Below are 12399 nucleotides of genomic sequence, written 5' to 3'. Positions count from 1 at the left end.
TATGTGTTTATTTATCACATGTATATCCCGCCCCATATAATATCTCTGGGTGGTTTACAAATTAAAACACAACAATCAAAAGCCTTGTATCATATAAAACAGATTAAAATAACAGATTAAAGTTTTCAATCAAACTTTAAAACGTTATGAACTAAAAGCCGGTCAAAACAGGTGTGTTTTCAAAAGTCACTTTAAAATATGGCTGTAATTCATTTCAGAGTGAACGGATTCCACTCTTGAAGCTTTTATGTTCCACGCTTTGAGCGGGCTTTCTGCAAAGCGGAGTATCTCTTGCAAATGCCCTTTCTCCCTTCTGTGTTGGGAATCGTGCCCTGCAGACCCCATCTTTCACTTAAAAGGATGTTTCTTTTTATCCCTCTCTCCTGGCCTTAAAATTACAGTTCCATGTGGCCAGAAGCATGTCACTCCCATAAAGATTAGAGGGTGCATCCGACAGAAGGAAAGAGCCTCTAATAATGTCTCTGGCTTTATTGCTCCAAAATCCTTCAGCCTGGGATGCAGAAGGTTTTTTACTGCACCGGGTAGTGTAAACAAAGCTGGAGTTGGCTTTTCTTTTTTCTCCTCCCTCCAGCCCCACCCCCCGCAACTTCAAATCTTTTATAGGATTTAGTCCTGCTTATTCGACTTTCCATGTCATCTTCCTTTCTCAAGGTCTTCTGGTAAGAAAATGAAGCTATTCCCACAACCAGGAGAGATCGGGCTAAGGAAGCCTAGCCCAATCTTTCTTGGTTGTTTGCTGCCACGGGGCTCCTGGCAGCAAATGACCAAAATTTCCCCTCCCTTTAAATGAAGTTAGCGGAGACCTTCCGGCCCCGGGAGTCTCTCCAGAATGCCCCACGTGCTTGTGCGGGGCATTCTGGAACTTCCGTAGGCCGGCTGGTCCCCGATCCCCGCCGCCCGTTCTGGCTCCATGATGGAGTTGGCAATTGTGTGAACAGCCGATCCGGCTACCCGGGGACAGCTCCTTGCACTAAGCACTATATGAGGTCATTCGTACAATCAAAATCTCTGTGCTACCCAGGTTTGGGAGCTGTGTGTGCTTCCAATTTTTGGTTGTGTGGAAGCAAACTTCAAGGAAAACCTGGGTAGAAGTGATTGTGTGGAAGCAAGGGAGGAGGAAAAGCTACCCAGGTTTTCCTCTGCCCTTGTTTCCACACAGCTGAAAACTGGGAGCACACACAGCCCCAAAATCTGGGTAGCACACAGATTTTGACTGTATGAATGACCTCAATAGCTATCCATTTGATTCGTTCTGTCATGCCACATGTCTCCCTGGGACTAGAGAAAGAAGGAGCACAATTTCAGCTCTGAGATTTCTTGGGGCGTGCCGGATCTCACCTTGGTTTTATACTAGATCCTACAAGTTTGGAAAGATCTTCCTTCTTTGATAGACCTGCGGCTTATCCACACAGTCATTTGAATGGAGGCTTAATGTGAGTTACCAACACTGAAGTGGTTGTGTGAACCCATGCCAAAGTAGTTTAGGGCCAAGATCCCCACCTTAGCATGGGCTCACACAATCACAGAAATGTTGGTAACATGCATTAAACCTATATTCAAATGATTGTGTGAACAAACCTAATTTTAACTAGAGATAGCAAGACCTTTTTGCATGCAGACATGAGCTCCACCTGTAACCTACAGTCAGTGGAGCAAAGTCTGGTTAGATTGCTTGGAGGCTTTTCCGAATTCCATGGACAGTTCTGCTGATTTGCCATATCATACACTTTAAAAAACAAAACTATAAGGTTGTCAGTGTGGCCGTTTGTTCACCTGGATTGGTGTGCCCCTCAGCGAAAGCCAGTGATCCAGTTCTACTGGTCTTATGGTAGCAAGCATAAATTGTCCTCTTTCCTAAGCAGGGTCTGCCCTGGCTTGTATTTGAATGGGAGACTATATGTTAACACTGCAAGATATTCCCATTAGGGGATGGATATACTGAGTCAGACTATTGGTCCATCTAGCTCAGTATTGTCTTTACAGACTGGCAGCGGCTTCTCCAAGGTTGCAGGCAGGAATCTCTCTCAGCCCTATCTTGGAGATGCTGCCAGGGAGGGGACTTGGGACCTAGATGCTCTTCCCAGAGCGGGATTCTTTTACAGTGCTCACACTTCTAGTCTCCCTTTCATATGCCCTATCCACCCCAGCACAGTACCTCCAGTGACTGTTGCTGGTGTCTATCTTATGTTTCTTTTAGACTGTGAGTGCTTCGGGGACAGGGATCCATCTTATTTATATATTATTTCTCTGTGTAAACCGCCCTGAGCCATTTTTGGAAGGGCGGTATAGAAATCGAATTAATAATAATAATAATACTATGCAACCAGGGTGGACTCTGCTTAGCTAAGGGGACAACTCATGCTTGCTACCACAAGACCAGAAAGTGCAAGAAGGTTCCAAGTTCCTTCCCGGGTATGTCCAGAGAGGGCCGAGAGAGACTTCTGCCTGCAACCTTGGAGAAGCTGCTGCCAGTCTGTATCCTGAGCTAGATGGACCAAGGGTCTGACTCAGAATATGGCAGCTTCCTATGTTCGTATGTACTGAGCTCAAGCATATTCTTCTGTTTCTCTTCACAGGCACTGGTGCCACTACACAGTCACCCGGACCATATCCTGCCAGGTGCAGAATGGCTCGGAGACAGTGATCCAGAGGGTCTACCAAAGCTGTCGTTGGCCTGGACCGTGCACCAACTTAGTAAGGTAAGCGTTGGAAGCCGAGCCAATGGCTGCTTCTACAGCGCGTGTTTCTATGCCACTTTTCAACCCAAGTCCGCAATGTGGTTTACACAGGAACAAATAAGCAAATAATAGACAAGATTGTCCCCAAAGGACTTCACAATCCAAAGGTAAAGAACTTGGTAGACACTACCGACAGCCACAGGAAAGGCAGCGGGACCGTTGTTCTCCCCTTGCTTGATATAAAGGGAGTCACCACTCTGAAAGGTGCCTCTTTGCTCAGTCAGCAAGGGATTGGCATCCTTGTGTGGTGGATTTCTCCTAAGGGTGAAAACAGTTTGCACACAGCAACCTGCAGAGCAATATTTTCGGTTTTGCCATCCCCCTGGCAGTCTAGTTGTCAGGATCCAGGACTGTGATTCCTGAACAAGCTGTTCTTTAGGTCAGGGGTACTCAAGCTTTTTCTTTCTTTCTTTCTTTCTTTCTTTCTTTTTCTTTTTTTGCAGCTATAGACCTCTCAGATCCTCAAGTATTAAAGGTAAAGTAAAGCGTGCCGTCAAGTCGATTTTGACTCCTGGCACCCACAGACCCCTGTGGTTGTCTTTGGTAGAATACAGGAGGGGTTGCCCATTGCCTCCTCCCACGCACTATGAGATGATGCCTTTCAGCATCTTCCTATATCGCTGCTGCCCGGCATAGTACCAGCAGGGATTCGAACTGTCAACCTTCTGCTTGTTAGTCAAGCATTTCCCCACTGCACCACGTAAGGCGACTGCTCAAATATTTCCCGACCCCATTTATATCCATCAGAATGACTTTAGATCCTATAGTATAGAATACAATATGGAATGAGATATAACACCGTTAAGTATTAGGCACATAATTTTGCTGCCTTACCCCCTTTATACTCAGTATCATTCTGATACCATTGTTGATTAATTTTTACATATTGTTTTATGTTCATAGTCTTAACTTTTAGCTTCTTCTACTCACTATGTGATGTTTTTAGGTACTTTTATAGAGATCCGTTACTACTTTGCAGGAGTCGAATGTCTTAACTGGTTTTTGTTTATTTTGCTGTTATGCTGGTCGGAGACCGAAATAAAGGCGAGGCTCTGCATTTATATCCGAGTCAGACCCTTGGTCCATCTAGCTCAGTACTGTCACTACACTGACTGGCAGCGGTTCTCCAAGCTTTCAGGCAGGGGTCTTTCCTAAGCTTACCTGGAGATGCTGCCAGGGATGGAACCTGGGACCTTCTGCTTGCAAAACAGATGCTCCGCCACTGAGCTATAACCCCATGTCCTAAGGGGAATGTCTTACAGCAGACAGCACCCATCCAAATGCAAAGCAAGGTGGACCCTGCTTAGCAAAGTGGACAACTCATGCTTGCTACTGGAAGACCAGTTCTTCACTCCATAAGACTCCAGTAAACATGAGAGAGAGAGAGAGAGAGCCCAGGAGAAACACTTTCAGGAATGTTATTCTGGCTCACCACAAGCAAATTAAATTCAGTGCAGCAAAGCTTTTCTGTGGATGGCTTGGACACCCTCCTTGGACCACAGGTTTAGAGCCTTTGCTTAAGCTGAAGGACCATTGCTCAGCAGAAAAGCATCTGCTTTAGGTGCAGGAAGTTAACTCCCTTGCAGCATCTCCCGGTAAGGCTGGGAAAGATGTGGGCACAGGTCTTTCCTTTTAGCTGGAGAGGCCAAGAACTGGACCATAGGAACATAGGAAGCTGCCATATACTGAGTCAGACCCTTGGTCCATCTAGCTCATGCTTGTCTACACAGACTGGCAGCGGCTTCTCCAAGGTTGCAGGCAGGAGTCTCTCTCAGCCCTATCTTGGAGATGCTGCCAGGAACCTAAATGCTCTTCCCAGAGCGACTCCATCCCCTAAAGGGAATCTCTTCCAGTGCTCACACATCAAGTCTCCCATTCATATGCAACCAGGGCGGACCCTGCTTAGCTAAGGGAACAGGTCATGCTTGTGACCACAAGACCAGCACTCCTCTCTCTGGGACTGTCCTTCTAGAATGAAGGACAATCTCAGCAGCCAATCACAGCCAGAGCAAGGGAGTAGCTTCCTCCCTCAACTCTGGTTAGAGTTTGCCAGGATTCCAAAGCAGCATTGAGATGTAACAACCCCCAACACAAACCTCTGGTAGGAGCACTGAAACCCGCTACAAACTGAAGGTTCAAACTGGAATTTGGGGAGGGCAACCTTGGATCACTTTCGTGTCGGAATCGCAGCTGCGTGCATTTGGACATACAAGAAATTCAACCTCAGGCCCCTTCAACTCTGGTTTCCCGTTACGTGCGAATGTGGCCACTATGTTAAATAAAATAAAATAAAAACATAAAAATAAACCATGCAAGATACATTTTGATCTGAGCTTCCTTTGTCTGTGTTCTTCCTAGTAACCGTTAAATGTGCTGATCTCCACAATTCTGGACATTCAGAGCAGGGCTAAATTCTTGACTTCTCTGCCTGTGGTTTGACACAAACATAGGGGTCTAGATTAAAAATGTTTCCTATACATTCCCATGGGAGGGAAGAAGAGAGCGGAGGGAGAGCGCTCTCTATGACACATAGCAACCTGCCTCCACAACCAGCTTATAAACATGTCTCTGTTAATAATTGGGACAGGTTTTAAAAAACGCTTCTGCTTCGGCTGAGAAGAGAGAGAGCACAGAGTGTAGCATTTCAGAGTGTAGCATTTTCTAAAGCCAGCCAGCCCAAATCTAAAGTATGCATTTCAGTTGCTGCTGCTGCATACGGATTGTACAGACCCCTCTCTGGAATGCTGGAGTGCTGCTGCCAGTCAGTGAAGGCAATCCTGAGCGGAATAGAACAAAGGCCCAACTCAGTATAAGGCAGCTTCCTATGAAAAGCATGCAATCCGTTTTGCTATACAAAGAACTATTCCCGTCATGTAACTAGATATATGAAGCACATTGTTACAATTCCAGCAGACTGTGCAAAGGACATATGGTATGTCCTGGTTCACAAACATCCATGCTTATCTAGATATAGCTGCCTTCGAAAAATTTGATCACATGTTTAAAAATTTAGAATAAAATGTCCAGCTTTGTATCCCAGGCTGATAAATGTCCAGCACTGATAGCCTTGTTTGTTTGTGGTATGGAGAAGCATGCCTTGGAGAAGGACCGTCGCTTAGTTATTTTTATGTCTGTATTTTTAATTTTTTAAATTAGATCTGTTTTTATATTTTAGCATACTATTTTAATTGCGTATTTTTTATAGTCCTGTTTTAATTTTTTCTATGTGAACCGCCTTGTGATTGTTTTTAATGAAAGGCGGTATATTATTATTATTATTAATTCAATTTGGATTATTATTATTATTATTATTATTATTATTATTATTATTATTATTAGTGGAACAGCATGCAAAAGGTCCCAAGTTCAATCCCTGGCAGGATCTCCAGGGAGGGCTGAGAAAGAGAACTTCCTGAAACACCAAAGAGCTGCTGTTGCCAGTCAGAGCAGACAATATGGAGCTAGATGGACCAAGGATCTGACTCAGGAGGCAGTGTTCTTACATCCATCCCGTGAACCCCTAACTGTCGTATGAAGTTGCACAGCCAGAGGTACACCTGTGTAACTTTGGAGCCTTTTGCCCCTGCCCCTTTCTGCATCCCCCCTACACACACACACTCACCATGTCACACGCAGTATTTTCAACACCACAATTTTAAACGCAGTATTTTCACACCACAACATGCTCAAGGGAAGGAATATGCTCGACCCACTGACCTGCAAATACCACATTTTGCATTGACAATCCTGCCAAACCTGGCCCAGTGAGAGGGGGGAGATTGGGTGGACTGTGGTTGGCTGCAGCATTTAGACACCGCCCTCACCACAGTCACGCCCGGCACAGCGGCCACCCAACACCCAAGACAGACTAAAGAAGATTTGGGGGCCCCAGGGGATTTGGAGGCCCCGGACTTTTGCCCAGAAGTCCAGGAGGAAGAGCGCCTCTCTGCACGCATTCATGGGTTAAGCTTATCCTGTGGTCACAAAATGTATGCATGCCAGATGAGGAAAGGGGTCCTCTTCTTACTTCCCTGCTCTGTAAATGGAATTGGAAGCCTCAGGAAGAATCTGTGAGGTTTCTGCTGGCACAAGCCAGAAGGGAAAGAAAGATAAGCACCAGGCCCTTATCTTGCCGCGTGGAAGCAAGTTTGATCCCAATCTGAAAGGCGCTTGTGTGCACAAACCGCTCCTCTGCAAAAATTCTAAACATTGCTGGGAAAATGTTTTAAACACACAGGAAAGAGACACTTCCTGTGTGGTCTCGCTGGGTCTCCCTGGGCTACTTTTCCTTGACCTGATCCAGACATTGGCTCACTGGTTATTGTGAGTTTCCAGGCCTGAGACGTCCTGTTTCTGAAGCAGACCTGTTGTGCAGCATTTGGGATGTTTAGGGGTCAAGTTATGCATCTAAAATGGTGCTGGCTAGAAGTTTCCTTTCAGAAAAATACATTCTAACAAACAAACCTTAGTCAAGTGGGGGGAGAGAGAGAGAAATCCCCAGGAGTTTTCCCAGACAGCAGGCTTTACTGCAAATTTGAAGTTGCCCAAAAAAACTGATGCAAAAAGTGGATTTTTTAAAACCCTGGATATAAATCAAGCTACACTCCAACATGCAACAAAAAGCTCAAATCGTGTGTGAAGTGCTCCCCGATAACTCACAGAGACTTCAAGGTAAATTTGGCCAATATGTGAACGCACACTCTCAATTCCAGAGGGGATGTGCACTAAAAGACGGCTGTGAAAAACTTGCAGGAGGTTTTTCAGCCAGCCGGCTTTATCATGGGTTTACCGTGAGGCTTTACGGCGAGTTCAGGGCATAACGGATACTCCAATACAAAAATAGGATTTTTTTTTTACCCCGGACATATATCGGGCCGGGTTCCATACAGAGGGAAAATCTCGAATCGTGTGTGAAGCTCTCTGAAATATCACACAGATGCTGGGGTAAATCTGGCCAATATGTGAACAAACACACACACACGCACACCCTCCCGAAGTAAAGTCACCATCTGAAAAAGCCCCTGGTCTGAATTCTACCTGTCTTATGGTCTATCGCAATTTTCAAGAAAGCACTCTGGGATTATTTTAGGGCAGAACCAAAAAGTCACACACACACACACACCCCATTTCATTGTTCTATTTGCAGGTGGCAATAGGCCCATTCACCTGTTATGTTCAACACTCGTACAATGGGTGTACAGTGTACACAGGTACAGTCATTCACATGTTATGCTGAATGCAGGTACAGCAGGGCACTTCCTGTCTGTATTCGAAGGGCCTGTATCCAGATTCACTTCTAAAATGAACACAGGTAAAGTCTTTCATGTGCCACCTAATGGCACACCAGGGAAGTCACTTACCTAGGGAGCAAGAGGTTGGTGGTTCGAATCCCTACTGGTATGTTTCCCAGACGATGGGAAACACCTCTATCGGGCAGCAGTGATATAGGAAGAATCTGAAAGGCATCATCTCATACTGCGCGGGAGATGGCAATGGTCAACCCCTCCTGTATTCTACCAAAGACAACCACAACCAGGGCTCTGTGGTTGCCAGGAGCTGACACCAACTCAACGGCACAACTTTACTTTACTTACAGTCTTTCACACAAACACATGTATGAGTGTACAGACATCTGTGCACTTGTACAGCATAGTGTCTGGATCGGACTAATCTTTTGGGGATAGAGGCAGAAGTGAGTGGGTCCGAGGAGTCACGCCACTGACACATTTGCAGGCTGTGCAGTCTGGGTGATATCTTGCTTGTGTTAGTTACAGGACTCTCATCAGGCCCACTTACAAGATCTCCTACAGAACGATGACCGCTCTGGAATGGCGCTGCTGCCCGGGCTTCACAGGAAGCAACTGCGAGGAAGGTAAATCCGCTGGGACCATCTTGGGTGTCCTAGTAATGATACATGCATATTTGGGGGATGTGAGTGGGTAGACACTTCCTTGAACTGCCGCATCTTCTAATTGCATCGACTCATTGCTACTGCTGTTTATATACCATATTGACCTGACTCCAAGATGAGGCGTTTTCCAAGTTCTTTTATATTAGAAACTGGCAGATTGTTTTATATCCAGAGTCCTCTTCCTTTGGGGTAAATGCAGGTATAATCTGGACTTGATCTGGATTTGATCTGGTCGTCTTAAATTCAGAGTAGTCTTCTCTTCAGGTAAATATAGTGCCGCTTTCAATACAAAAGTTCTCAAAGTAGTTTACAAGGAAAGGGGATGAGAGAGCTCCCTATTTCCAAGGGGTTCCTAATCTAAAAAGAAACACAAGGTAGAAACCAGCAACAGCCATTGGGGTGTGTGTGCTGACATGGGGTTGAACAGGGATGGGTTTAGGATGGAAAGCCACGATTGTGTGCTTACATGTCGGAACTGTTAATATGTGTGTGTGTGTGTGTGTAGAGTAATCTAATAAAATGTTAACATCAAAGGAAGGAAGGAAGGACCATCAAAGACTCTAAACACACACACACACACACACACATATAAATATATAAATCTAATAAAATCAGAGTGATCTAATAAAATCCTAATAAAATGTTAACATAAAATGTTAACACTTTCCTTCCTTCCTTCGATGTTAACATTTTATTAGAGATTTTATTAGATCACTCTGATTTTATTAGATTACATTTATTATTTAATCATGAGATTACACGATTAAAAACAACAATAAAGACCCCTATTAAATATAGTTGTGAGAGCGCAGCCTATATTTATATGCAGCATCTCAAAAAAGAAGTTCTCCGAGCGGATGCCCTAGCAAATGGCATGAGAAAATGATTCCCTGTCCTCAAGGAGCTTACAATCTAGAAATGAACACACCAAAGACACCCACAACAGTCACTGGGGGAGATGCTATGCTGGAATGAATGGGGACAAGGATCCATCTCATTTTTTTAGATTGTGAACCCTTTGGGTACAGGGAACCATCTTATTTATTTATTATTTCTCTGTGTAAACCTCCCTGAGCCATTTTTGGATGGGCGGTATGGAAATTGAATGAATGAAATGAAATGAAATGAATGACAGTTGTTCTCCTGCTAGAGGCTGTGGGCCTGATCCAGAAGGGCTGTTCTTATGTTTTTATATTAAAAGAGCTGCTACTTTCAAAAGTTTCTGAGTAAAGGTTTGGTTTGATTCCTCACTTGTAGGAGAGGACTCTTTCCTGTTGGGCGTTCTCAAACTTGTGCTTTGTTGTGGGACTACAACGCCCATCATCCCTACCACAGAGGCTGTGTGCTGGGAATGATGTCCCACAACATCTAGTCTGAGAACCCCTTGTGCCAAATGTTTTGCTGTCCATTTTTGTACGGAACCTTCTCTGGAACATTCGTGTGCCGTCCTGTTGAGGTGCTGGATTCAGAGTGCAGCGGTCTTCTCTGGGATACCTTTCCCGGCTGGCTCTGCAGACGAAGCCGGTCTCTCCCTCATTGCTGGCAACCTCTCGCATGTCGATAGAGAGAACCATTGTTGAAACTCACGGTGGAGCATTACAGAGAGACTTGACCCTTCCCTAATAGGTTCAGGGTTTTTTTAAAAAAAAAGAAAAGTAACCACTTAACCACCACCAGCTGGTGGGCACCTCCTTAATGCTGATGGCTACAGATTGTTTAGATTATAATTATCTCAGAAATTTTAACTCTTACCCGGGCAGCTGACAAAGAGGGACCCCGGCTTGGGAGGAAGTCTGAGTGGCAGTTAGCACAGCTTGGCTGTGTGATCCGAGGGCTTTAAATCTTCACTGTAGATCCACCCCCTCCCCGGCGGCCTTTTTTCCCTGTAGACAAACTGTCCATCTTCGTGGTCTGCCCTCCTTCCTATGAAACATGCCATGGCTGTGTTTACACAGGACAGATTTAAAGGGTTTGTGCTCAGATTTCCCACCATGGGAAACTCTTCTGGGGTGCTTGAAATGGAATTCCCCGAGCCGTTGGCTGTTTGGCTTTCAGTGAAGCTGCTTTGGAGGCAGCCTCTCAGCCTGGTCCGCTCACCAAGGAGAGATGGAATTTCCGCGACTCCCACATCGGTGTAATTTTGCATTTCGTGCTGAGCCGAATGATCCCACCTGGGAGCGTTTGGCACGAAATTTCAGACCAGCAAAGTCAGGGCTCCCAGAACATGCAGGCAATTTCAAGGAAGTGAAATTCAAGGAAAGGTTTGAGAGGATTTGCTGGGAGGGGGGCGGTTTCCTTCTCCCACCTCCACTTTCCACCACTTTCATGGAAAGTGACAAAATGGCTTTGGGGGAGTGGGCTGTAGCTCAGTGGCAGAGCATCTGCTTTGCATGGAACGATGTTGCCCCCAGCAACTTCTCCCAGAACTGCTGGGAAAGACTCCTGCCTGAAGCCTCGGAGAAGCCGCTGCCAGTCCATGCAGACAATACTGCACTAGATGGACCAATAGTCTGACTTGGTAGAAAGCAGCTTCCTTTAAAACATCTGCTGTCTGATTTAATGGGGGGGGGCACCTTTTTAGTATATTAAAAGTTTCTTCAGTTAAACATGGCAGCCGTGACTTTCGCACATACAGAAAGGTTTGGGTCACCTAGTAGTGAGAAGTGCAGAACTTCAGAAAATCTGTGTGGTTTGGAGAGTAGACATGTGCACGGTCCGGAGCAGTCCGGACCGGCACCGAAGGGGGGACTTCCTTTTAGGGCGGGGAGGGCTTGCTTACCCCTCCCGCCTCTTTGCCCCCGCCAGAGGCCGTATTTAACAGAGTAACGGGGCGCTGGAAACCAGCCGCCCCCCCGCCGCGATCAGATTTAGCCCAAAAACTACCAATACCACTGCCCCCGCCGTCGCCCGCCAGCCCTCCCTCCCTCCCAGCCGCCCGCCCGCCCGAGTCCTCACCCGATGCTGTGTAAATAACGAGAGGAGCTCCTTAACAGAGCTCCTCTCGCTAGGAAGTCCTGCAGCATACTGAAGCTTTGCGTGCATGCGCGCGCCGCAAAGGACACCAATCACCAGAGGCCCGGTCTACCCGCCAGGAAAAGGCAGGTAGACCGGGCCTCTGGCGATTGGCGTCCTTTGCGGCGCGCGCATGCGCGCAAAGCTTCAGTATGCTGCAGGACTTCCTAGCGAGAGGAGCTCTGTTAAGGAGCTCCTCTCGTTATTTACACAGCATCGGGTGAGGACTCGGGCGGGCGGGCGGCTGGGAGGGAGGGAGGGCTGGCGGGCGACGGCGGGGGCAGTGGTATTGGTAGTTTTTGGGCTAAATCTGATCGCGGCGGGGGGGCGGCTGGTTTCCAGCGCCCCGTTACTCTGTTAAATACGGCCTCTGGCGGGGGCAAAGAGGCGGGAGGGGTAAGCAAGCCCTCCCGCCCTTAAAGACATACCCCCCACCCGGACCCGGACCAGCCAGAGCCGAACCGGTTCGGCAGTTTGGCCATTCTTTAGAATGGCCGCCGGACCGGTTCGGGCACACCCCTATTGGAGAGATGTATAAGGGGAACATCTTATAGTGCTGACACATGTAGTCTCCCATCCGAATGCAAACCAGGGTGGACCTTGCTTAGGAAAGGGGACAATACATGCTTGCTACCACAAGACCTGCTCTGTTCCACTAGACCAGTTCTGATGACCATGCAAACCTGGGTGAACTGCTCCACCTTCTTTTTTTATTTA

General features: G+C 46.6%; 1 protein-coding gene and 1 long non-coding RNA gene across 9 annotated transcripts in view; one reads left to right on the top strand and one right to left on the bottom strand.

The window, feature by feature from the left end:
- Positions 1-12399, top strand: part of COL26A1 (collagen type XXVI alpha 1 chain) — a 128089-nt gene that overhangs the window by 14136 nt on the left and 101554 nt on the right. For 6 of the 8 annotated variants that reach the window (XR_008311826.1, XM_053275205.1, XM_053275210.1 and 3 more), the window contains exons 2-3: positions 2598-2720; positions 8528-8631. Coding sequence is in view for 7 of the 8 variants with exons in the window: in XM_053275205.1 (XP_053131180.1) it covers positions 2598-2720; positions 8528-8631 (227 nt within the window). In the remaining variant the exon portion in view is untranslated. Of the gene's footprint in view, positions 1-2597; positions 2721-6192; positions 6311-8527; positions 8632-12399 lie in introns of those variants that run through there. The other 2 variants (XM_053275206.1, XM_053275211.1) reach the window with 2 other exon arrangements.
- The window catches only part of LOC128336069 (uncharacterized), a 114892-nt gene that overhangs the window by 939 nt on the left and 101554 nt on the right, over positions 1-12399 (bottom strand). The gene's annotated exons all lie outside the window — the stretch shown is intronic.

This window comes from Hemicordylus capensis, chromosome 12 (genome assembly GCF_027244095.1).
Source record: "Hemicordylus capensis ecotype Gifberg chromosome 12, rHemCap1.1.pri, whole genome shotgun sequence".
Lineage (NCBI taxonomy): Eukaryota > Metazoa > Chordata > Lepidosauria > Squamata > Cordylidae > Hemicordylus > Hemicordylus capensis.
The sequence above is the reverse complement of the archived record's forward strand: the minus strand, read 5'-3'. Positions and strand labels throughout refer to the sequence as shown.